This window comes from Microtus ochrogaster, chromosome 6 (assembly GCF_000317375.1).
Source record: "Microtus ochrogaster isolate Prairie Vole_2 chromosome 6, MicOch1.0, whole genome shotgun sequence".
NCBI classification, from domain to species: domain Eukaryota; kingdom Metazoa; phylum Chordata; class Mammalia; order Rodentia; family Cricetidae; genus Microtus; species Microtus ochrogaster.
The window spans coordinates 84,364,859-84,391,055 of record NC_022013.1 but is presented as its reverse complement, the minus strand read 5'-3'; the positions used below and the strand labels follow the sequence as shown (position 1 = coordinate 84,391,055).

General features: G+C 50.7%; 2 protein-coding genes across 16 annotated transcripts in view; one reads left to right on the top strand and one right to left on the bottom strand.

The window, feature by feature from the left end:
* Nucleotides 1-8,078, top strand: part of Cdc42bpa (CDC42 binding protein kinase alpha) — a 218,968-nt gene extending 210,890 nt beyond the window's left edge. For all 15 annotated transcript variants that reach the window (XM_005348974.3, XM_026779693.1, XM_026779691.1 and 12 more), the window contains 3 exons: nt 2,270-2,387; nt 4,088-4,245; nt 4,571-8,078. In XM_005348974.3, the coding sequence (XP_005349031.1) occupies nt 2,270-2,387; nt 4,088-4,245; nt 4,571-4,702 (408 nt within the window). In that variant the 3' untranslated portion in view covers nt 4,703-8,078. The remainder of the gene's footprint in view (nt 1-2,269; nt 2,388-4,087; nt 4,246-4,570) is intronic.
* A 1,080-nt stretch (nt 8,079-9,158) lies between these two features.
* Nucleotides 9,159-26,197, bottom strand: part of Coq8a (coenzyme Q8A) — a 28,648-nt gene continuing 11,609 nt past the window's right edge. Inside the window, exons 2-15 of the mRNA XM_005348975.2 lie at nt 24,690-24,875; nt 21,624-22,037; nt 21,323-21,389; nt 16,949-17,023; nt 14,263-14,385; nt 12,738-12,823; nt 12,465-12,605; nt 12,002-12,083; nt 11,807-11,900; nt 11,505-11,646; nt 11,214-11,321; nt 11,031-11,096; nt 10,818-10,904; nt 9,159-9,993 (exon numbers count right to left, since the gene is read on the bottom strand). Coding sequence (XP_005349032.1) covers nt 9,706-9,993; nt 10,818-10,904; nt 11,031-11,096; nt 11,214-11,321; nt 11,505-11,646; nt 11,807-11,900; nt 12,002-12,083; nt 12,465-12,605; nt 12,738-12,823; nt 14,263-14,385; nt 16,949-17,023; nt 21,323-21,389; nt 21,624-22,037; nt 24,690-24,866 — 1,950 coding nt within the window. The 5' untranslated portion in view covers nt 24,867-24,875 and the 3' untranslated portion in view covers nt 9,159-9,705. The remainder of the gene's footprint in view (nt 9,994-10,817; nt 10,905-11,030; nt 11,097-11,213; nt 11,322-11,504; nt 11,647-11,806; nt 11,901-12,001; nt 12,084-12,464; nt 12,606-12,737; nt 12,824-14,262; nt 14,386-16,948; nt 17,024-21,322; nt 21,390-21,623; nt 22,038-24,689; nt 24,876-26,197) is intronic.

Here is a 26,197-nt window from a genome sequence, read left to right as displayed (position 1 = left end):
CAACAAAGAAAGAATTAGAAGAACTGGGGGCCTGAATCATGACTCAGTGGGTAAAATGTTTGCCACCAAGCCTGACCACAGGGGTTTAATCCTCAGAACCTACAATGAAGGAGAGCACCAACTCGCAAAAGTTGTCTGTCCTCTGAGCAGCCACAGTGGCATGCACTGCTTACACACTGCATGCAGTCTTCTTAATGCAAGAATTGCTACCATTTTATTAATTAGTTCCCAAAGGATGTTATTCTTTCCAAATTATATAAAGTGTATTCTGTGTCTTTAAAACCTGTACACAAATGTACACAAATCAGTATGAACTTTAAAGCACAGTATCTTCTATGGAGAGGATCATAATCTGAAATTTGTTAATTGCCAGTTGAATTAATCTGATGCCTGAAGCAGGAAATGAGGGTTGCAGATATAATCCATTCATCTATCAAACAAATATCTTTAGTACCTCTTTTAAGTGCTAGAGCCTGAAGGTTACCACCTGACCTCTGTACATGAACATACATACACACACACACACACACACACACACACACACACACACACACAAACATTTAAAAGAAAATGTGGAAAGGAAACAGCAAATTGTTAGTAGAGTCTGGCGAGTTAAGAGAATTTACCAAAGGTTTCAGTATTACCCATATACTCCACCATCTGGGAGTATTTCCTTGACAATAAGAAAAAGCAAATATTTTAATGAACTTATTAGCACTGGGAAAACTGCTGGTTGGTTAATATATTTTTGATTAGTCTTAGTGGCCTTGACCATCATGAGATTTGCTGAGTGTAGAAACGAGAAAGTGGGAGTGAAATGACTCGGTGACTGAGGGAGCCTGCTGCCAAGCCTGCCGACCTGAGTTTAGTCCCAGGACCCACATGGTGGACAGAGAGAAACAGCTCCACAGTGCTGTCCCCTGACCTCTACATATGTATTGGCATGCATGTACCTACGTGTACACACACACAATTTTTTAAAGGAGACAAAGGTTCCCAGGTTCTGAAATAAGAAGCTTGGCACTACATAAAGGTCAGGAAAGAAGCACGTGCTAGCCCTGTCAGACCTGCTTTTCTTAACAAATACGTTCTTCAGGAAAGTCACAGGCTTTGACATTTGGACTACTTTTTAAAGTAGCTGTTTCTGTGTATATTCCCAGCATCTTACCTAATACATGTAAGATCTGTGCCCATCCCTTCCAGAAGAATTTTTATATAATTAAAGAGGAGGTTATTGACACTGGTGCTCACAGGTGGGCCATGTGTGTCATTATTAGTTCAGGGCAGTAGAGCCACATAGTGGAACAGGGCAAGTGCCTGACTCCTGCAGATGTGACCACTGTGATTCCCAGAAATCCATGAGGCACATGTTAGCCTCAGTACTGAACACACTAAACACACTAAGGGCTCTATAGTGTAGTCAGGTTGTGCTTTGTTTCTCCTGGCCTCAGCTCACCAGTCCCCAAGCTGCCTCTATCTTTACCTCATGAACAACCAGAGGAGAAGCAACACAGTGAGAGAGAGAAAGAGGGAGAGAGAAAAAGAGAGAGAGAGACTGAGACTAACTATATAGACCCTTTATTTCAGAAAACATTGGCAAGAATTTGGGACCATACCCACACAAGGAGAAAGCTTAGTAAGTGAAGAAAGAAGTTGGTAACATGGCCGTGTGGTTTGCCTACTCTAAAATTTAGAACGTATATTCAAGTGTCTACACTCTCTGGACTCTGATGTGCCCCTGCACCCCTTCACCCTTCCTTCTAGCCTGAAGCTCTGAGCAGGACAGTTTCCACTGTTACCCCTGGCACAGACGTTACTCCATTAACAGCTTGCGGTTTCATGGACAGAACTAGAAAGATTCTGAACAACTGGGGCATGGTCATACAAATGACACATGGTGTCAACAAGACACTTTTATCAAGAATATAATTTTAATTGCCTCCTCTCTAAATGGGCCTATTTGGGTTTCGTAAGTAAATAATCTGATCTGTAGTCAAAGATGTTTCCATTATCTGCAAATGTCCATGTACTTCTGCACTCCACTCTTAGCTAACCATATAACATTTTTACAACCAAATAACTACTTATTGGTGAGATTCCTTTCATGTCAGGGCTTCAAAGTCCTAGGTGAGAAAGATTGGGTCCCTGTGCTCCCTACCTGTTTTACCCTGTTCAAGATCACCTCGTGTCTTGAGAATCAGAGAGAAAGGCAGAATGTCTGCACAAGACTGTCTTCCCCACTGAAGACTGTGCCTCTCTTGTGTTCTAGAACCCACGTCCTCAGGAAAGCCGGACAGTATTCAGTGGCTCCGTCAGTATTCCCTCCATCACCAAGTCCCGCCCTGAACCAGGCCGCTCCATGAGTGCCAGCAGTGGCCTGTCTGCACGTAAGTGGTCAGATGGGAAGGAACTTTGCCAAGTGATCACAGCGGGGAGGTAAAAGTGGAGCTGAGGAGGTAGGCCACAAAGAAAATGTGTCCCTTGGGACAGATGAGCTGCTTGCCCAGGAACAATTTCCAGCTAGAGTTGATGGGGACCCTTGTCTACCTGAGTGGAAGTGTACATTGATGCTCAGAGTAGCATGCCTAAGTGTGTAAGAGTATGTACAGTCTCATAGAGTTGGTTATGGGCTGTGGTCATTCTGTGATGGGGTTATGTACGGACTGTGGCATCAGCCTTGAACATCCAGCAGACACCATCTATATGCTGACATCTGGGACCCCAACAAAGCCTTTCTTCACTCCCAAACCACTGATGGCTGGGAGAAGCTAATTATATTGAATCCACTTTCCTATGGAGAGAAATGGAGACCAAGGAGGGCAAAACAACCTAGTTAAGACACAAAGAGAAGAGGTTTGGAAGGTTTCTGGTTTGGATTTGCTATTCAGAATGAGAAGTTACCAACAGTGATGGCAACTGAACACTCAACTAGGCATTAGGGAAATCAAATAAAAATGACTGCCTTCCATTAGGGATGTATTCCAGGAGACTAAAGACCTATGTCAGAGTAAGGAGTGTACTTCCAGAAGAATTTCCCTCCAAGTAAGAACTGGGCAGGGCCAGTGATTACTTTGGTAACTGGAGGGGAGCGACATGTGCTGTGGGAGTCATCAGGGCCACCAGGATACCTAAGTCAAGAATTTGGGTCAAGCGGATCTGGCAAGGAGCTAGGTGCTGTACTTCTAGAACCCCCGTCTACAAGCAGCACGGTAGTCTCTGGAAGGGGGCCTTGTGAGGGGCTTAGCCCCAGGGAGGAAGGCCTGTGTGGTATGGAGGACAGTCTAGCAGGTGGGCTTCCACTCAGTGTCTTTCCGAACCCTATGAGCACACGGTTGGTAGTCATAGCTAGGCATGCAGTCATCAAGTGGCATTTTTGTCAGATCCTTAATGTAAAAGGCATTTATAAAATCAGCAAAATATTGGAACAATCTGTCTGTAACTTACAGTCTCCTTGACTATTACTGACACTTGGTAAAAATACTAAGTTTTCTTAAGCAAAAACTAAAAATGGTGAGGACCATAGAGAACATTTGAATGGGCTCTTAACAATATTCCTCAAGTTTGCAGAGGTTCCTGTCCGCTCTTTTCTTGCTGTCAGTGCTGCTGGTCACCCTGCTGTGTGTTCCATCTCTAAGATCAAAGCATTTGGGTACACTGTCAAAGAGACTCACGGCCTGTTTGTTGCTCCTGGGCTGTGTGCGCCTGTTTCCTTTGTTGCCTGTGAGCGTTATGAAAGGCAGTGTTTGGGGATGCTTGGCTGGTGCTGTGAGTTCCAGCTAGGCAGAGATGCCCCTTCTGTTAGAAGAAGGCCCAATATGTCTGTAGCATGGTATACTGAGAGAGCCCCGTGGAGACACCTAAGGCAGCTAGTGGCAGGTGGCCCTGGAAAGATTTTGTGGGCTCCACATGACCTGGGTCTACTGTCCAAACAGCAGCAGTCCTACAGCCAGAGGGCGACAGAAACAACCTTCAGCAATGGGCTTACTGCCCTATTGGGAGGATGCCTTGTCATCTTGGCAGCCTATTCTCTTCTATATAGGCATGGCCTCTTCCAAGTACATAGCTTTTCTCAAACGGTGTCTTACAGGGTCATCAGCCCAGAATGGCAGTGCGCTAAAGAGGGAATTCTCTGGAGGAAGCTACAACATGAAGCGACAGCCAATGCCCTCTCCCTCAGAGGGCTCTTTATCATCGGGAGGTATGGACCAAGGAAGTGACGCCCCCGCGAGGGACTATGATGGAGAGGTAAATGGGCCGTGGATGGCGGCTGCACGCATAAGGCCAGTGCTTTGTCCAGGATGATCCTACCACCTTTGCATGTGCCTCTGAAGGGTCAGCAAGGACCGTCACGTGGGTGCAAACCACGGCTTCCCAGAAGCTCTAAGCTTCTGAATGCTTTTTAGTGAAAGGCCCCCGTGCTTGTTATATGTCCTCTGGTCATCTCACAGAGGGTCTGTCTACTGACAAGAGAGAAGCCCATAGGTGGGAGTGTGGGTACTAGAGGTGGCCTTGGGCAGCAAGTGTCCTTCCTGTTGTCATTCAAGTTTCTCACTAGGGCCTTGTTTTACAGGACTCTGATTCGCCAAGGCATTCCACAGCTTCCAACAGCTCCAACCTGAGCAGTCCCCCAAGCCCTGTTTCACCCCGAAAGACCAAGAGCCTCTCCCTGGAGAGCACAGACCGCGGGAGCTGGGATCCGTGAGCCCAGGACCGTGGTGGCCACAGGCAAGGGACTCTGCACCCCGACAACGTGCCTGGCAGCAGCGTCGCCTTCCGCACTGCTGCAATAAGGATTCCTCCGCAGCCAGGCCCGCTTTACCCTCCCCCTCCAGGTAGCTTTGTAGACAGACTGCGCAGACGCAGCGCTAAGAGTAGACAGGTTGTGTTCTCACCGTAGTCCTCACGTAGCGCCCAGCAGCCTCCATGAGCGTCAGCCCGACTGCTGCCAGGAAATAAATCCTCACGACTTAAAACAATGCATATTTTACTACAATACAGAGTTTAAATAAATACATAAATGTAGAAGTTAAATACTGAATGTATATAGTCAAAGAAGCATCTTGTGTTTGATGAAAGATGGATGCGTATATAAGAAAGATCATTTAATTTAAAAAAAAATGTGTTGTTTCTTGTCTGTTTCCCAGCTAAGTCATATACAGGGTAGAAAGGCCTCAAGTGACATTTGTAAAGAGAGCAGAAGTCAGGTCCCCTCACCCAGCCCCGTGGTGTCTGTCCTCGAGCTGTGGGCAGGCTACGGTCCTGTGGAAATCTAAGGAATGTTTAGAGATTAGTGCCATGATAGGGTGTGATCTGGACACCACAGTGGCACAGAGACACACTCGCCTGCCTCCCAGGGCATTTCCTTCTTTGGTGATGGATTTGAACATGTCCTCTTACTATATTTTGATATATCGCACAGATGAATGTGAAAGACATTTCTGTCATCTTTTGACCCTTCCCATCATAAAGGGCACAGTCATGGCTTCTGAAGATCATCGAATGGTTTGTGTAGCCAATTTTGTCCTGGCTAAATCCTGTCCCTCCCTAGGTTGCAGTGAGTCTATCTGGACTGGGCACAGCTTCCCAAAGGGGAGCCTGATTGGTTAAGGGTAGTTGTAAACTTCCCCTAAACACTCCTGGGGAAAGGGCTCCTTTCTCCCTACTAAGTCATGTGAAACCTCAGAAGCACGGGCTTGAACAGCCTTGACCAAATATGCCTTCTCACCAGAGGGGACAGTGGGGTCTGTGCATGGGTCCAAGGTGTGCTGGCTGCCATGGATGTCGGCCAGCTTCCACTCTGGATGTCTGCTGCTGTACTTGTCTAAGGAGGCAAGATGGAGTCCAGAACTCATCTCTGCCCACGTGTTTCACCAGCTAAGACCACAAAGAAAAGATGAAACTATAATATTGCATGCAAATAAAGAGGCCCTGCCGCTCTTTGTTTTCACCTCTTTTAGGTTGAAAAAGCCACTATTTCTCCCACTTTAAACACACCTAAAATAATTTCCAGATTATTATTAACCTGTCCGGCATGCTGACACTTGGCACAGATTCCTGAGGTGTGCTGCCTTATGGAGGAGGTTACAGTTTCGGGGGGGAGGTGGTCAGGGATGGTGATGGAAGCACTTCTGATAGGGTCTGTTTAAACAACAGCTTTGATGTCTAGATTCTCCACTGACTCAGACATGAGTACATTTTGTTTTGGATGGGCCTTGCTTGTTCTAATCGGAATCATTTTGCTTTCGGAAAAGTATATTTGTGTGCATCCAAAAATAAGGATTAGATCTTGAGTTTGGTCAGAGCCTTATTATTGTTGTATCTACCTGAACTTGGCAGTTTGCCTTGCTAGAACTGGTCCCCTCCCCTCTGCCCACACCCTTCCCTCTCCTTCCCAGGCAGAACACTGACAGGACTCCGCCCTGAGCCTTTGGTTTGTAGCTTTGACAACCAGTTGTGGACTTTTGTTGCCTACAGGTGCTTGTTTGTAAAAGGGCCCTTTTTGAGTCCCACCCAGGCTCTACCCCATGGTACCCTGTGGACTGGGGATTTCCCACTGCAGTCCTGGCCCAGAATGGGGTGGGGTTCTCCTAATAACTGCTGTCTTACTGGACTTACCCCAGCCTTACGTGAAGAGTGTTCCATCAGAAGCTGTGGAGGAGGAGGAACGATGATGGACAGGTTTCCAGGAGCCAGAAACAAAGCTTCCTCAGAGCAGTGGACAACAGACCAGAGCAAAGGCCTGTGGCCCTGCTTGAGATCACTCTCTCTACCCCGTGCAAGGTATTTGAAAGTGTACAGCAGCAGGAATTGATCTCTTAAGTGGAAAAAAAAAAATGGCATCAAAGCCATTTCTGACATAGTGTCTATGGGTTAGTACTTGGTGCTACGTCCAGCCTGTTTACTATTTATTGGCCCTTGAATTCTGGCTAATTTGTTAAGTGTGGGTTTTAGGTGGGTATACAAATGTATTACATTTTTGTTTTGTTTTGTTGCCAAAAACAAGCCTTCCTGACAATGATTGCTAAAGCAGGCTTCACTTAAAATACGTGTATTTGTGTGCGTACTCCCTGTGCTTAGCCATTTGCGTTCTTTCCCAGTGAGCACAGCTTTGAGACTGAGGGGGATAACTACAAAAGGCCTCTTTGGCTTTCCAGTGATTTCCTGTAGCCAAGCTTAAAGGGAGTGTCTGAAATTCCTATCATTCCCACCAGCCCTTCCTTTAGCCTCTTCTCTTTCATGTTGAACTCCTGCCATGTTGTTACCTAGTAATCACATTTATTTCTAAGCAAGCTAGCCAACTTGTGTGGAACCTCAGGTATCATTAAAGAAAAGCCAGAGCAGAGGGACAGATGTCCTCTCCCAGACGCAACAACCACAAATTGAATTCTGCCAGCTCAATAGACCTAGCTGACACCCCTTCCCCACCCTGCCCCTGCCACCGCCACACACGAATGCTGCAGGGCATACTTTGTCAGAACCACCGGCCCTTTCCAGTCTGTCTCACTTCATCCTCAGTGGCTCATTCCTTTAGTGTTTGCAAGTTCAGAGTGCCCTCTCCTCTGGAGCCCTGCTGCAGTCAGTGTGTCTGCTGCCAGCTGCATCACATCCTCCTGTCCTAGGGACAGCTTACACAGGGCCCTACTACAGTTTTAGGAGACTGCCACCAGTCAGCCTCCATGCCATTAAAAGCAAAATGACCTGCCTTTTTATTTGACAGTATATCATTTATTTTAAATTTTTTAGGATTATTTTTCTCACTGTAATATTATTGTACAGTTTTGCATGGCCTGGGTGTAATCATTTTTGTTTAGACTATGATGCTGACCAGTGTGTGTGTGGAAGGGAAGGCACTGCTTTGGCCTCTTATTACTCATTTGGTTTGGTTTCATCCTTTGATGTCTTAGGGAACTTCCTGAGAGAGTGTCTGCTACCGACTATGACGTGGATTCTTTTGCACAGAATTATTTAAGGTGGGATAGTCAAAAATGTAACAAAAAAATTCTCACCAATATTTTATATTGGTGTCACCTAATTAACCAGACTTTGATGTACTGCAATAAAATAAGAAACTGTTAGGATGAGTATTTTGTCTTTTTTTTTTTTCTCTATGTAAAGAATATAAGGACTTCCTGGCTTGCTGGTCCCTCCTCCGGGCCTCTTCTTTATATACCCAGAGGACACAGGTCAGTTCATCCCTTGGTTTAATCCAGGACTTTTTAAGTTGCCCTCAGGGCTGAGGTAAGAATGCCTGCAAGTATTCAGCTCTTTTCCTATAATAAGAATGTCTCAGTCATTGCTTAAGATTCAAGGTTGTCTGTAATATAGAGCTGGAAGCAACTTGATAGCACCTGTGGTAAGCAGCCGTTTGGAAGCACTGGATCCATGTTCTGGTGCATTAGAATGATGAAGCTTGCACACAGGTAAGGCTGGGTGAAATCTTACCAAGAATGCCAAAACAGCAACTGAAGTCACTCAGACCTCTCGTAGACATTGGGACTCTTGCAGATGCACAAGTCACTGGGGGCCTCAAAGGCAGCATCTGCGGAGACCAGGACTTGACCAACCTTCCAGAGAAATGGTCTGTGCCACATGGACGAGAACACCACTTTCCAGGAAAGGAAAGCTTCTTAAAAGGCACAGTGGGCCGTTTGTTGCAGAGGTGAGTCAGGTCCCTAGTCAGGACAGACTTAGCATGAAGTTTAAGTGCACACTGATTCTGTCCCAAGTCCTGGTCCCACTTCTTAGTGCCTGCTGTTCTATAGTCACTAAGCCCAGAAGCTTGTTTTCTCTAAAATACCTGGTGGCTCAAACTTGTGGTCCTAATTACTTGGGAGGCTAAGCAAGAGGATTACAAATTCAAGACCTGCCTGAGTAATTTATTGAGATCCTGTCTCAAAAGTAAAAGGGCTGAGGGTCCAGCTCAGTGGTAGACCATTCATTTCAAGTCTGTAAGGCGTTGGGCTCAACCCCCAGTGCCAATGAAGCCCTGAGGTCAGAGACATGAATGCAAAGAAATTCTTAATGGTGGCCTATATTGCCACATTCTGTCCTTACCAAGAGCAACAGATGTTCTGGATCACAGACCTTTATAGGTAAAGCCCACCACCCAATGGGGCCACCTCATTCCCAGGATTCCCAGAACACATAGGAAATAGTAGTCCCCAACACACTTCTTTATTGAACAAAAGGGTGTGAATGTGATTACAAGACGTACAAACAAACAGAGCCTGTGTTGATCCCGGGTGCTGGCTACTACCTACCTCTCCTGGAACATGCTGGAGCCTGTGCTCCTCCAATGACAGCCCTGCTTTGCTCTTGAGAAGGATCTGTTGTCCATGCTGAGACCCAGCTAGGGTGGCTGCCCTACTGTCCTGAGCTAGCGCCAGGCCACAGGCTGGGGTGGCAAAGGGCAGGGACACAAGCTCACCCAGAAACACACAAAGCTTCATTCTACATGGCCAACTAGACCCCAAAGGTAGCTAGGCCGGCTTTAGTCTTACTCTGCTCTGTGTTCCTGGTGGACATCACAGCAGGGAGGAGACAGCAGAAGAAGCCTGCCTTTTTGGCTAGACAGTACAGAAGTAAGAGTGAGGTCTCTGTTCACTTCCTACATGTGGAGGCTGTGGATCCTGCTCAACATCCTCCCTCTGCTTGACTGAGCCCAAAGGAGGGCACGGCCCCTAGTTAGCTTGGCCCATGGCTAGCCTACTGCAGTCCAGACTTCATCCTGAAGTAGTTACTGTAGGCTTCCTCAAACATAGCCTTGCAGGGGAAGCGGGCCTTCAGCTTGGAACAGATGAGGAAAGAACCACCCATCTTGCGGTGTAGAGAGTAAGTCTCCTCTGGTGGAGGGATGAGGCGGTGCTTCAGCATGATGGGGATCAGGTTATGGATCTTCTCAGTGGTGCTCTGCGTGCCGAAGTCAAAGGGCTCTTCTGAAGCAAAGGCTTCCCCCAGGATGAGGATGGCATCCAGGTGGGCATCCTCCATGGCCTACATCAAGAGGAAGGGCAGAGGTGACTAGGTCAGAAGCCCCAGCCCCAGGTCCTATCATAGTTTCCAATCTTAGAACCAAGTTTTCAGGCTGAAGGACATCAGAGAAGTGGTGACAGAATGATTTTGGTTTTAATCAAACAATGGTAATAGGTACGCCAAACCTCAAGAACCAGGCAGACACAAGACTCACTAACCCCCATGTGAGACAAGGGGGAGTGCAGAGCCGGCACTCCTCAGTATTCATTTCTGTCTTTACAAAGTTAACTACAGATCCCGCAGAGTAGGCAGGGCCCAGCCACGATAAGGGCATTGTGGGAACCTGCCTAGTTCCTAGCCACGGCAGTAGTCACCTGCCAGGCGCAGGATGCATGAGAAGTAACTGTCACCAGCAGGGCACTGAAGGGACGGGGCACCCAGGTGGGGACAAATCAAGGCTGCACACAGGAAGCAGGAGGTCAGCTTGGCATGTACTCCCACCCTGATGGTGCACTCCTACCAGAGGGTATGCACCCAGGCCAGAGAGGCTCAGCTCCCTGGTGGTTGCTGGGTGAGGAGGCTCTAAAGGCCGGGGTACTCTGCCCACTCAGGCAAGTCATCCCCTGCCTCTTAGCAGCCAGGGTGGGCAGGTGACACGAAGTGGTACACCTTAAGCCAAACAGTTCTGCTCGAGCCTACATACTTCCTAGAGAGTGCTGAGTTTTCAGAATGCTGGGCATGAGGAGGCCTCCAAGAGCCAGCTGGTGCTTAGGTACCGAGAAAAGACAGCCATGTCCACAGGGAGCTGGGCCTGGCCTCCCAATGAGTCTGAGTAGTTTGCTCACCTTGACCTCATAGCCAGTGAGGAATTTCATCTCTATGGATTTCTTCAGCACTGCCTCCCTGTCCTGGTCAGCTGCAGCCCGGATGACCTGGGTAGAACAGAGAGGCTCCTGCCCTACCACGACCCTCTCATGTGCCTGCCAACCCTTGGCCTGGGATCCACACTCTCAGTCCCCAGCACTGACTCTTAGTCTCTGCCCCATTCCCGGTCTAACCTGAATGTAGAGGTCAGTGAAGGATCGGTCATATTCCCGAGTTGCCCCAAAGTCCAGGAGAGCCACCTGCAGATGGAGATACAACACTGTTCTGTCCTACTCTTGTGAGCACAGGGCAGAGAGAAGAGGAGCCCTGCAGGTCAGGTCTCCCGAGGCGTCATGTGAGGCTCAGCTAGAGCTTACCTTGTGCTGCTGAGGGTCATAAAAGAAATTGGACCAGTTGGGGTCAGTCTGCATGACATGGAACTCAAACAGCTCCCTCAGGCACAGCACCAAAATGTTGTAGCAGATCTGGGGACAGGGTAGGAACCTGGGTCAGGCTGCACAGACTGCCTAGTAACCCACAAGTCTTTGCCTCCTGAATCCCACCCTAAGGATGCAGTCATCACCCCCTTGTCCAACCTCCCCAGGAAGGGCTTAGGGTCTCTGTTCACACTATTAGGTTCTCAGCACAATAGTTCAGCTTGAACGCACCTCATTCCGGACTTCCTGGCTCAGCCCTTCTGCCTGGTCCAAGGGGAAGCCTGTTATTAGCTCGGTGGTCAGCACATGGGGACTACATAGCTCATCCACAATCTCAGGCACGTAGAAGAAGGGGTGGTCCTTCAGCAGCTCCCTGTGTAGAGGGGGAGCTCACAGCCAGTCTGAACCTCCACAGCCCCCAAGTGGAGAGCCCTCTCGGGAAATCTACTCTAAGTGGGGAGGATGTAGCCACAACCTGGCTCCAAGACCACCCATCCTTAAATACAGAGGAGCCTGTCTACACCAGTGGATACCTGAACTTCTTGGCATAGGCAGCTTCCCGCTGGTAGTCACACTCAAGGGCAAGCTCCCGCCTCAGTACATCAATCAGGTGCTCAGGGAACAGGCCTGTGCAGGAAAGGGTATGATGTACAACGGGGCTCTGTAGGACTGTCCCCTGGCATTTCCAGAGCCCAACCCCCCACCTCATGCCTGCAGCCCAGCCTGACCTTCTGGAAGCATGTTACTCATGTTCAGCACAGCCATGAGGTTGTTGACATCACTGTTAATGCTCTGAGCCACACCAGGGTACTGAAAAGAGGTAAGGGAGGCACATGGGGAGGCAGTAGTGCATGCTGTCCCTGCCCATTAGCTTCCCGGCCATTTGTGGCCAGATCCTTGGATGAAAGAGCCAAGACTAAAACAAGGTTGCCATGACCCGACCTAGCTCCACCCCGCTCTCCATTTCTCCTTATTCTGCCCCCGGAAAAAGCCACTGGTTCTAGCACAGTCCCTAAAGCTCATCCTGCACTGAGACTGCTGGGAAAAGCTTCATCCCCTGACTCTTCACCTAGCAAACTTTGCCTAGCCCCAGGCGCTAAGGACAGAGAGCCAGTGTCTCAGGAGACGTGGAAAAAGCCCCACCCTCTGAAATCCTGTGAGGACAGGCACATGCCACACACAGCCATCTACCTGGATCTTCATGGCCACCTCACGGCCACCCTTCATGCGGGCCAGGTGCACCTGCCCTATGGAGGCAGCCGCAAAGGGCCGCTCCTCAAAGTACTCCAGCTTGTCCCTCCACTGGGGGCCCAGGTCATTGTTGAGGGTTTTCTGGAAAGAGGCCATGGAAGACAGGAGCACAACCTGGTTATCTAGGGTACCCTGATATATACCCAACTTGGTCCTTAGATCCCCAGGATCGAGTTCTACTTCCCCACCCCACACCCCTCCTGCAAACCTCACCGTCATCTGCTTCAGTGGCATGAAGTCGGCACTCTGCCGAACCCGCTCAAAGATCTTGGCCAGGTGAGGGTTGATGAAGGCATCATCTAGAAGATGAGGGAGGTCAGAGTGGAGCTTCCATTAGAGGGACACACACAGGCCAATAGGACTGCCTAGGTACCACTGACAGTGTGGCCTCCTGGGTAGGACCTGCCCTCACTCTGGGACCCAGCCTCAGCTTCCTCCTGGCTCGCTGACTCCAGACTGGGACTCTAGGTGGGGCAGGGGGGTCTTTTGTGCTGGGATGGGCACTAGTAAAGGCCAACCAATTCAAGACACAAGCCTTTGTAGACAGCTCACAGGAGCTTCCCATTCCACCCCCACACCTGCCCCCAGAAGAGCAGACAGGAGGCCTGAACTTATCTCTAAGACCTGAGAGGGAAGCAACGTTTTTATAACTAAGAAAATTTACATTGCCATAATCTGACAGACCACTTTGCTGTGCACTTCCTGCTTGCCTTATACTGCACAGACTACACGAACACATCTGTGGGTGGTTTAAATGAGAACGGTCCCAAAGGCTCATATACTGGAAAACTTGGTCCCCAGTTGATGGAGCTGTTTGGGCAAAATTAGGAGATGTGTCACTGGGGGTGAGCTTTGAGGTGTCGGAAACTATGCCATTCCCAGTTAGCACTCTCCCTCCCTCCCTGCACATGCACCAGTGCTGTGTCTGCCTGCCACGTTCCCCGCCGTGATGGTTATGGACTCTAACCTCTGAAACTGTGCTTCCAATAAACTTTCTCCTCCTAAATCGCCTTAGTCATGGTGACATTATAGCAATAAACAAGTAACTGAGACCGTTTCTTCCCTCCCCATGCGCGTGTTTCTCAAAAGACCTGTGAGGGCTGACGGGCACACGCACAGGTCTCACCAGTCTGCATCCTGCTTGCTTTTGACCCTGTAGCACAGCTCCTGACCCTAGTAGCCAACTGAGTTTTTCTTCATTCCAGACACCAAACCACACGAGGCATGGTCTGAGCATCACTGGGCTTCAAGTATGTACTATCCACACACCTTCCAGAAAGCCTCTGCCCAGCTACGTGACCCTTAGGCAGCACCCAACATCAACACAACCCTGAGAGTTGAGCCAGGTCAAGGCAGATTGCCCACCTTGCTTGCTCTGACACCTTCCCATTCAGAGCCATCAGGGAGCCCAGGACTTCTCCCGGTGCAGCTCCTCCCCCTCTCTGCCAACCCCGTCTTCTCTCTCTAAGGTCACACACTGGTCCACTAGCTCCCAGTGACCAACACAGCAGGGTGGCAGGGCCAGGCTGCCATGCTGAAATTAAAGACAACTCCTTGAGTTTCTCAAAATACCCACCCAGAGGCAAGAAATAGTCCTGGCTTCTACTGAAGATGATGTAGATCTCCCCATGTCCCAGGACTGCCACAGCAGATCTCGTTCCCACACCTCCCCACTACACCTTCCACCATCCACCCAACTCGGTGTCTATGGCAGTGCAGGGTTGAGCCCTCCACTCACCCTGGATGCTCAGCATCTGGCCCAGCTTCAGAGCTGCCCCGCGCACCTTGCACAGTGTACTCACAATACGCTCAGCATTCGCCTCTGACAGGAAGGGGCTAGAATCCAGCACGGCCTTCTTTCCTGAGGGACAGAAGGGGTCAACACAGATTCAGAGTTTAGGAAGGATGCCTGGGCACAGATGCTCGGGCAATATACACAATTGTTACATGTCCACAGAAACGGCAAGGATATTTTAAGTCCTTATGCACATCCTCCACAGCCCTTGAAGGCCAGGAAGGCCTCCCCTGCTAGTGCGGCAAGCCTGGCAGGAGGGCCAGGAGACTCCTTAGCAGCATCCAGAAGACAACAGCCAAGCTTCCACCCTATCAGTCCTGGCTGCAGGGTCTCTGGAGCACCAGTGGGTTGTGCACTGGCCACACGGGTCCTAGCTGCAGTAAGAACTCCATCCTCCAGTGTCAAGGACAGCACGGCCCTTGGGCATTTTCTCCCTTCTGCCCCACAGCTTGGCACGTCCAGCTGGCTCATAGACAACCCCTTCCAGTACACGGGGGTGGCAGCAGTTGGGTGATGACTCTGGGGAGCTGACAGTGCCAAAGGAATTCTGCTGCCAGCCAGCATCAGTGTGGCCAAAGAGTATCACCGCGCCTGCCCACATACCAAATGACCTGTAACAAGGTAGGAACAGGTCCAAACAGGGGTCTAAGCTGCCATGTCCCTCTGTCCTTCGCAGCCCCTTGACATTCAGGAGGGCTTTGCTACCTTCTGTGAGCTGTTAGATCAGAGAAGCCCTCCTCAGCACCTGGCAGCCTCTTCAGCACATAGCCACAGGCTGGGAAGGCCAGGGGAGAGTACATAACAGCTGCCCTTACTAGACACGGCCCAGAATTGCCTGACAAGTCAGAGAGCAGGGCTTCCACGGCAAGGGGAATGTATAGAGCCCTCAATTGGTCAGCTCCAGGGACAGACATGGTGAGGGCTTGGGCTCACTCCTTGGTGGAGAGGTTAAGATATGCAGGGTAGGAGGGTCACTCCACAGAAATCTGGGCTGCCCCAAGGCCTACCCACAACCATGAAGTAGGACCAATCAGGATAACTGAGCCTAGAAGGGAGCCTGGCAACAGCAGAAGGCAGGGCCAAGAGTGAGGCAGCTCTCCTCTGTTCTCACCAGTCCCTGGGATATGAGAGGGAGGAAACACAGGCAAGGCCACTAATCCCAGTGCCAAGGAAACTCCCTCCCCTCAGCTGAGTCCCCACCTCTTGGTACATGGAGATAGTGTTTGGCCCCACTGGGCTCTCCCAGGCATCTCCTCTCCAATGTGGACTGATCCTCAGACTAGAGGCATGTCTCCTACCAAGAACTGCCTGGGCCACCCAGGATAAGCCAGAAACGTGGTGGTATACCCAATGCAAGACATGGCCTCCCAGGCTAGCCTGGACAGCATCCTCAAGATCAAGACATGCTAGGTATATTAGGAAACCAGGGGAGGTCGGGATCTGCCCATGGCCACTTATCCTGGCCGAAGCCTCTGGACCTACTGGCAGGGTTAATGTGATCTAAGCCACAATCACCATAGTCCCTAAAAAAAGACACCAGCTAGGCCCTTGGAGCCAGGATGGCCCCTTCTCCACTTAGACTGAAGTAGGGTGGAAAGCAGACAGCAGGGGGTGCTGGCTCTTGGAAAGGCTCGCTTCTCATCCAGAGAAACACAAGCTTCACACCCCCAAGTACTTCAGCACCAGCACTAAAAATACCCATGCTAAATCCCGTTCCCAGGCCCTTTCCAAGGTCATACAAGGTGTCTATCTTAGGACTGGACCTGGGGGACATGCCTGTGCCCTCTTTCCAGAAGAGAGAAGCCCATGTGGAGTACTGCCTGAGGCTGGTAGGAACATGGACAGTGGGTATCACGAGGCCCCATGAATAGGGATGAGATCCCTGAGGAACCTTGATGAGACTGCGGTCCTTGAGTAGGACCAGGGCAAAGAGTGCTCAGCCCTAAGCCCCTAATGGCCCTGCTGGGTGAACTCCCAGGCATCTCCCCTCAGAAAGGGGTTCATATGGCATCCTATGGCTCCTTTCCCATCCAGTATCCCAGCATCAAGAAAGCCCTAGGTTTTGTGGGCCTGAATGCAGAACATCCCTAGATTGGTGTTGCAGGCAAGCCTGGCAGACCTGTTACTAGGAGGCAGAAAGAGAAATGGTAAATGGTATGACCTTTGTCTCAGTCTCTGTGGGTCATAGTCAACAAGGCGGGGGGACACAGTGGTCCTGTCCCAGATGCCCACATCCCTAACCCACAGGGAAGGAGGGAGTTCTGTGCATCTGACTTAGCCAGACTGCAGTTCAGAAGCTCCTGGGGAGCAGGGCAGGAAGGGTGGGTACGCAGGTGCACAGTGGGTATGAAGGTGCATTGCTGGGGGTGGCATTGGGGGTGGGCAGCAGAGGAGCCAGAGGGGCTGGGCGATGAGCTGCAGATGAGGGGGAAAACAACCTCCAATGATCCGACTCTCAAGCAAGTCACTCAACCCCAGAAACACCGTCTGCATGAACTCAAGCTCCTGAGAGGGGTTCCTGCACTTGGGACATGAGGTGGGCCCTGGTGGCTGACGTTCCTGGAGCAGAGGTGGGCTGGAGCCTAGAACTGCTAAGGCCATCCACCCTTCTACATAGGACCCTGCTCACCTGTGGAGTTCTCGGAACGCAGGCTCTTCTTGGCAACTTCAGCCAGTGCTCCAAAGCCCAGACCTACAGCCAGACCTGGCAGGATGAGAAAGAAAGCAGATGTTTGAGTGGCTGGGACCACCCAGCCTCCAAGCCTGGTCAGAAGCAGGCGGATACTACAGCATACTGAGCCTTGCTAGGTGCTTCACCATCCTGAAGTGGGGTAAGTAAGGAGGACACACACAGGTGGTTCTAAAAGAACTGAGCTCGGGACAAGCACTTCCCATGAGGCTGCACCTCTCTCCACGATCACCTTTGACAACTCACACACTCACGGGAGCACAGACAGACTCCACGCTGGAAGGGAACAGGACGAAAAGGAAGATGGCAATACTACCATAGACTTCAAGTCTGCAAGAGGGTCCGTAGCCTTGAAATTTCTAACCTTTCACTGTTGCAACATGAAACAGCTAGCAGTAAAAGCTGGGGCGTTCCACAGCAGCACGAACACGGGGTGTCCCAGCTGAAGCCCACAGAACAGACCTGCCCCATCCACCTACACTCCCATGCTGGCAGCACTGGCAAACTGAGAACAGTAGCCTTAGACCCTGCCATCCCTCCCGGGCAGGCACTACTAAGTCTAAGCAGAGAACCTGGGAGTCTGTCTTAGACTCCCCCTTCCTTGGAGCTCCCTTCTCAAGGCTGTCCAGGACAGGCACACCACTCAGAGACATGGCGGGGTGTGGTGGTTCCCCAGCCTCTCTACAATAATAATTCATTAAAGAAGAAAATGGATTTACTGAAAAACTTATGAAAAAATTAAAGTGGGCACAACCACACATGCCTGTTAGCCCAGCATTAGGAGGCAGAGGCAGGAGGTCAGCCACAGATGAAGGCCAGCTGGGGATATAAAGCAAATTCCAAGATATTCAGGGGCATGTAAAAAAACCCACAAATAAATAATTTTAAAAATGCATTTTAATTTAAAGCTAATTCTTTTACACATTTAGTAATGTATCTTATCTGCCACTAGGTGGAAGTGCATGCTCTACTGTGCCCACTCCAACAACAAACAGCTCCTGCCTCAGAGGTCTAAGAATAAAGGTGGAAAGTGCCCATACTATCCGGTCCAGGGAGCAAGACCACCTGCCCACCCTAAACAATCAAGCCAGAGGTGACGGAAGAAGTCTCATGTTAGCTACATGTATGATTTTAAATTTTCTGGTAGCCCATTTTAAAAAGGTAGGCATGGGGGCTGGGGAGATGGCTCAGTGGTTAAGAGCACTGCCTGCTCTTCCAAAGGTCCTGAGTTCAATTCCCAGCAACCACATGGTGGCTCACAACCATCTGTAATGAGGTCTGATGCCCTCTTCTGGCCTGCAGGCACACATAGTGACAGGATATTGTATACATAATAAATAAATAAATAAATAAATAAATAAATAAATAATTTAAATAAAATAAAATAAAAAGGTAGGCAGGATCATGGACAATGAATTCTAAATATTTAACCCAGTATATTATAAAAATTAAAGGCATTTTCCATCTGTGGGTATGGGGAGACACATGCACAACACACCATACCATGAGGCAGGACTAGCCAAACTGAAGAAGTCACAGTTCCTGTAATGCCAAGGGACATCCCACCAGGATGTGTTGGTGCACTGGGAAGGAGGCGCTACTAAGGGTGCCTGGTGGGGCAGGTACCAGTGCTGTTCTAACACTCTGGAGGGCACTGGGCGCTAGAGTCCTGATTAAACATTAACTCCCCACCACCTACCTTCCTCACCCTACCCAGCACAATATCTGACTTAGCAAGAGAAAGGAGAACAGGCAACGCTGACCTTCACCAATGTCCTTTCCATCTAGAGTCTTTTTTGCGGAGACCAGCCCACACAAAGGCAGATGACGTCACAGGTCATCAGCTTGTCCGGGCTGAACGTACAGCATTCAGAGCCCTCCTAAGCAGACCCTGGCTGGACTGAGCACTGTGTCAAACTGTTCCGGCTGTTTCTGGGCTCCTGGGCAAAGCACAAACTCTACCGTGGGGAGGACCGTTACTAAACAAGCGCATGAAGGAGCCTTCCAGGAAGGAGGCCTCAGGCTCCGCAGCAGCAGGCCCAGGAGCTGCCAACTGAGGGACAGGCTCCTTGCAGCAGGCAAACCAGGAGGTAAAAACAAACTGACTCGGGCAGCAATCATGATCTTGACCTCCTCAGTTCTACAAACCCAAAACAAACTGCACCTCGCACCCAGGCCTGGTGCCACGTTATTCCTGGAATCCCCTGCCCAGCAGCCTTCATCCAGAGCTAGGTGGACCTGGAGTGACGGACTGGGACGAGGGGAACCTCAGCTGTAATTTCCTGCCACTGTCAGGTCCCTGCTCCTGCACCCAAGAACCTGTCCTACTGTGATGCATGGACTAGAAGGCTGTTGTCTACGTTTCACCCGACTGTTGGCAGCCTTCCTCCTGGCCTGTCATAGCACACGGCCCAGGCACAGCACGCTCCCAATATTTTTCTCAGGAAAGACAGTGTTGCTGTCAAAAAAGGGAAGTGACAGGACACAGAGCTCTCATGCAGGCAAAGCAGAGGCTCAGTGGGCCTGTGTCCAGTCGGGACCCTCTTCTGGTACCTCCGGAGCCCCACCCAATCCCCTTCTCAAGTCATCAGAGAAGCAATCACTCCACTTCCCCCTGTCACCAGAGGTGAAAAAAGCAAAACAACTTTCAACAACAGGGTCCTTCAGGAGCAGGAAGGGACAGCAGGGACAACTGGTCACTCCTGTGCTACTGGCTCTGCCTGCTCAAACTCCAGGGCCTGTTTACTAAGCAAGGCTGAAAGAGGCCTCTGCAGAAGCAGCCATATAACAGCACTGCAGTATCAGGCACCGCAGACTAGGCCCTGCATTTATCCCTTCCTTTCTTCTTTTTTTTTTTTTCAGGATGAAATCCAGGGTCTTGTGTGTGCTAGGCAAGGTCTCTACCCATGGAACCACATCCTCAGCCCTAAGTTCCACTTTAATTAACACACATGCTCACTCAGTCTGTTAAGAAATCCACACAGAACTGACAGATGGACATGGGTCATATCCTTTGCTTCTAGGTATCTAACAGTCTCCTAGAAGAATACCTGGCATCTGACAGCATTCTCAACCCCAGGAAAGTCAGGGTTCTGGGACAGGAGCCACAGTCCAGGTACAGGAGGAAGAAGAACAAAGGAGGGGGGAAGCACCCCAAGGTTTCTTCCCCAGGACCTCAGGACCTAGCCTCCTGTTCCCGGAACTGTAGAGGATGGGAAGACCTAAAAGGGTCTCTGATGGCTACATGTGAAGGGAGGGACCTGGTTATAAGACAGGCAGCTCAGATGTTCCCAAATAAGATGGAGGTCTGGGCCCAGCTCCCTCCTCTGTAAGTGCACAGAAAAGCAGCGGCCCCACTGGATCCTTGAGGGTCTGTTATTCCCAGCCTGTTCCTGGTCCAATTCCTGACCAACACAAGCTGAAGAGTTTGCTATACTATACACCACAACCACCATGGTGTACTGCTCCACTGCAGGCCCAGAGACAGTCGAATGAACACAGTGTGAACCTTCTGAGACTTCCTGCTATTTCTGTCACGTTTTGTCAACAGTGAAGAAATGGGAAGAAAAGCAACAGATACAGATAGAATAGAGAACAGAGTGCATTTCCTGGCCCTGGGCACCCCCCCCCCCCCGAGCGACTCAACGCCAGCAGCATCATAACCCATCACACCTGTTCTGAACCTAGCCATCTGGTCAAGGCCAACATGTGAAACAAGCCATCAAAACTATTCTTCCGTTGTTTACTCTGCCTGGAGAACCTGCTGAGAACAGCTAACCCTTAATAAACAGTACCACCAGAAGCCCAGGTCAGGGCACCCCCTGCCAATGGCCAGCATTCCTAACAGGATCTCTGCAGGTGAGCAATGGGTACACACCTACAGCATCGAGCAGAGGTGTGGCAGGTTTACATGAGAGCAAGGGCAAACTAAGTCCCCAGCACTGTAGCCAACTGAATGGCTTTAACTGACAGCAACGAAGGGCAGTGAAGCGCCTGTACTCACGGCCAGTCTCCTTCCTGCAAAGACGACCCTGAGCAAGGCCTGCCAAGTAGTCCAAGCTGTAGCTCATGGCAAGATTCAGCCACACAGCAGGCCCAGGGATCAGTCAAGATGGGGCTAGAATCCAGTAACCCATGAAAACACCCAGACCCACAGCTAGTTCATGGCAATGCTGCCACATGCTCCCCAGTACTGGCACATGGCTTGATTCCCAACCACTTCCACCTTAATGTACAGTGGCCACCTCTACTCAACCAGGACAAACAAGGCCGGGCAGTAGAGGAGGGGCAGCACAGGGAATGTGGCCACCTCACCTCCAAAGTTGGCCAACCGCCCAATCCGGGTAACAGGCACCTTCCGCTCCCGAGCCCGCTCACTGAGCTGGAGGGAAAAACAAAAGAAACCCATGGAGTTGACAAAACTGACAAATGAGACAAGGCAACGTGAGGCCCGTGCTGCCTGTACCCCGTCTCCACCCCCACTGGCAGCACTGTACCAAAGGCCTCCCTAGTCCTTAAGACACAGCATCCCAAAGTTTGGGGCAAAATAAGAGCCAACTCCAGCCCCAACGGAAGTGGGAACCACCTAGGTCCACCCACGCTGCCTCAGACCCACCATCTGCTTGTGTGGTTTGCTCTCAGGGCGAGCCTTAGCCTGCCGGGCCTTCTCAATGTCTTCAGCTGTGAGGCCCCCTACAGGGGACTGGTCCTGGTGAAAGAATCTTCGCTGAAGGCCATTGGCCAAGAACAAGTCTCTGGAATCTCCAAAGAGCCTCCCATTGACTCTGCCCATAAGGGAGGTGGCTTGTCCCGAGAGCCCCGCTTCCCTGAAGGGTCCACTGGAAACGTAGGTGGGAGCTGGGCCCTCACTATGAGCATGACCCAGGGATGAAGACAAGGGCTGGTCCAGGGAAGAGGCTGGAGAGGCATCCAGGGAGGCTCCAGCAGCCTGTGGGGTGGAGAACTGAACCTCAGCTTCCAGATCTTCAAAGTTCTCAGTGGCATACGGATCTTCATGCTTATCCTGACCCTGCGAAGAACAAAGGCCAGCGTGAGGTGCAGGACTTGTCTGGAACTCCTCCTGAGGGTGCTGCATGTGACTGCCAACAAACCCTCTAACACTCCAAAGCTAATGCTGTATCTCAGACTGGAGGTCCCCTGCACAGCCTAGGAGGCAGCAGAGAGCTCCAGCCTGCTTCTTCCAAACTCTGCTGTGATATCAGCAGGCGGCTATGCACACCACTAAGCACCCCAACAGGGCCAAGGAAGAGGCACAGGACACTAGCGATGAGTTCCTTACCTATAAAGCAGACCCAACACCAAGTCCATGGGGCTTTTAGGAGAGAACCCAGTACAAAAGACAAGGAAAGCGTGCAGAAGTGTAACAGACCAGTGAGTGATAAAAGGAGCCACAGATGGAGACCTCTGAGTTCTGCAACACCTCACTACAGACAGACCCTCCCATCAGCCCTGGTGTGCAGCTGAGATGTTCCAGCCAGAGGTAGTCAGAGCCTGGCTGTCCTTGTGAATTTGAGACATGGAGAAAGGGGCAGAGGACACCCTGTGTTTCCTTTGTAAGGTATAGGTTCAAACTTCAACCCAGATTCATTCTGATTTTTAACCTTGAATGAACTGGACAAGTTCCTAACCCTTCTCAGTGATGTCCACACCTGAAAATAGTACTCCACCGTCAGACAGTGACAGAGTCTCAGCCGAGGCCCCAGAAACTACTGGTGAAGGCTATAACTAAATAGCAGGGGGGGGGGGGCTATGGCCAGGTTCCTGGTTCAAATGAAATCTGAGCAAATGTCATGGCCTACATGCTGTTCACATGTCAAACAGCAACAGCAGGAGACCTGGAGCCCTGTGCTCAGCTCCTCAGATGCTGGTTTGTTCTTGACTAGGCGCTAAGGAAACTAAGAATGTAAGCTGACGTGACTGGAAAAAGCCAGAAGACAGCAGCAGAGCAGGGGTCCAAGCCGAGGGCCTGCTCTGCTGTCCAGAGTCACAGAGCAGAAGAAACAAGCGGCACCGGCTGTTCTCACACAGCCAGGGAAGGGCCTGGTATGGAGAGTCTGGAGCAGACCCTCCTGTCCTACGACTCCCATGATACCCCTCAGTCTTGTGGAACTGCTCTTGAAGTAGCTGGAGGACCCCACAGGCAACAAAGGACCCTATTGCCTGAAAGGGCCTGATGAACGAACGTGTGAATTAAGGGCCTGGAAGCTAGAGGCACACGGGTTCCCAGAGCAATCAGATCCCTCAGACTTGAGGGTGAAGAAAGGAACCCCAGACTCAAGTATTAAGGAGTGAAGGGGGGGCCTACTCCACGGCAGTGGGTTAATCCATCTTCTGCCTCTGGTGACTAAAGGAAGATGACCCTGCCTGTTACAGACTCTAGATATATAAAGGAACGGTAGGAGCAGGAGGCTGCTGGAGGAGGCCAGTCTAGCCGCAGTCTTACTTTGAAGTGACCTAGAGCACTGGAGCAAGTTCACCTTCCAGGCTTTCCAGGACCAGCACCCAGGAGGACCGCCCTCGCCCACCTCAACACCAGGAGGACAAGAGCTGGGAGTCAAGACTAGGAAAGAACACAGATCTCATCCTATCACTTAGTATAAACCATGGGTCTTGTAGCAACCTTAGCCTACAGACCTGCCCATCAACAGGAAAAGACCTCAAGTATAAAGGGCATAAAGACTTCTAAAAACGAAAGGGACCTGTATGGTGAGGGATACTGTATCACCCTAACACAGGAGGGAAGGGCCGGGAACCGTGGACCTAAAGCTAAGCAGAGGCTGGGACAGCCTCACACCCGGAGAAGCCTGAGACCTTTATCCAGAACCGAGGGCAAAAGTGATTGTTTAAGCCTCCCAATCTGTGGATCGTTATGGAAACAGTACCTTCACGGAGGAACCTCACCTGCCCTAGCATGACAACAGGACATGCCACAGGACAGTCTCTGCCAAACAAATACACGCACAGACACAGACACACGCATGCACATACAGCCAGGTCTATTCTGATACTGCTTTGGCTTTAAAACACCCCTTGATACAAGACGCTGAGGTTTCCTGGACAGAGGTAACCTTCGCCCCAATAACAGGAGGGAAAGTGGGGAGACAATGCTACCCTCACTAGGACTAGGATAGCTGCCACCCTGGGAGGGAGCACCTGTAGCCAACAACAAATGGGTCTTGGCTGAGGCTCAGCAAGCCTTGCCTATAGGAGGAGCCTTCAAAGGCTGAAGTTGAGCCAGGCTGATCTATACATGAGCCCTGCTGTGGCCTCCACGTCTGAAACCTAATCTGTAGCATGCTAGTACACGGAAGGTGATTACATCATGAGGATAAAGCCAGGAAACCAGGAAATGGGCCCTTAGCAGATGCCAAGTCTACTAGAGTCCTATCTTGGGACTTGTCAGCCTCTAGAACTGTGACAAGCAAAAAGTGTCATTTAAGCTTCCTAGTCTAGTATTCTAGTATAACAACCAGATTCTCCCGTAAGTGTCCTAGCTTACCCTAAAATGACACAGGACACACCAACCACTGTGCTCTTTAGTCTCAGCGACAAGACAGGCTGTCGGGTGTGTGTCCTGGCTCATTCCCCGGTCTCACTAAAAGCTCCACATCTAGCTCTCTTCCTACCAGCACCCATGCCCATGCCGGAAGGGGCCTCTCACCTGCACCTTCCCAAAGACCATGCCGATCTGCTCCACAGCGGTAGACTGCAGGGCCCTGGCCGCCAAGATGAGCTCCCCGCCAAGGCCCAAGTTCTGCAGGTGGGTTTCCACAGCTGCCTGGGTCAGCTTGGCAAGGCCTTTTGCCACCATGATGGCATCCCCCAACATAGCAGCCATCCTTCAGGGCTGGAAGAAAAGAGGCCAAATTAGGAAAAGGGATTACCACATCTGACTCACTCTGACAGGTCCCCACCAGACTCTGAGCAGAAGGCAAAACTGATGGTTTGGTTTTTCCACTGATCTTCCCTCTTGATTGAGGTGAACTGAAGGGAAGGAGGGGCCCAGGGCCCAGGGCAACAGTCAGCAGTACCGGGCACTTACCACACTGTCCATGTACTTCCTCCCCGGGGCCTCAAAAACACCTCAGAAAAACCTTGGTACGGACGTCAAAGAGCTGTGCAGAACCAGACCCCAGCATGTGCACTAACTCCTAGTCTGATGCTCTTTCCTCTGAACCACAAGGATGTGACGAAACAAAGGTGGCTCCTTCCCGAGCAGTTCCCTGCAGAGCCTAAGGGTCCATTCACAACAATGGTGCTGCTCTCCAGGCCTCAACTGCTGGGGGTACCGGGCTCTTAATCGCTGGTGGACTGCCCAGTGACACATAAGGCAGTTCCCCACAGACCAAGATGCTGAGAGGACCTCTGCGAGCCACAGGTCACTCCAGCACTGAGAACAGAGGCGCACAGAGCAGGGAAAGCAGCTCCACACACTGGAGAGGCTGCTGCTGTCCACTGCACGCATCCTCACCCCCTTCTCTACTGGCCATAGCAGAACGTGTTTCTTAATGTAGGCCAGGGTGGTTAGGGCCTGGCCTAGTTGGTCATTAACTACCCCTGAGGCATGGTGATGGAGTAAGATAAGTCCTGTTAGCAGATTGAAAGCTAAAGGAAAAACAGAAAAGCCAGAGATCCCACTGGCCTCCAAGGAGCACCTTGACCAGGGCAGGCAACAGAACTGGGCAGAGCAGTTAAGCAAAGGACATGGGGTCTGCTTTAAGTCAGACAAAGCCAGAAATCCTAGGAGGAGTGTGAATGTCACTTCAGACAGGGGACCCTGTAAGGTATGGGCTGAGCAGAGACCCTGACCCACAAACAGCAGAAAAGTGGGGCAGTCAAGGGGCCCTGTATTCCATCTTTTCACTGCACCCACTACAAGAAACACAGGTGGGGAGGGACACAAGAGCACTGACGAGGGTCCTAACCAGAATGTGGGACACCTGAACATCAGTCCCTAGCCACTCCAAGGATTCCAGCGGATCTCTCAGTCTCAAGGCAAGATATAAAAACCTTAATTTAAAAGGAGAACTGGGGATGGGAGGTGGGGAGAGGGCTCACAGTTAAGAATACTTACTGCTCTCACTGAGAACCTGAGTTCAGTTCCTAGCACATAGAGACACACACACATGTACACACTCACTCAGAGACACACACATGTACACACTCAGA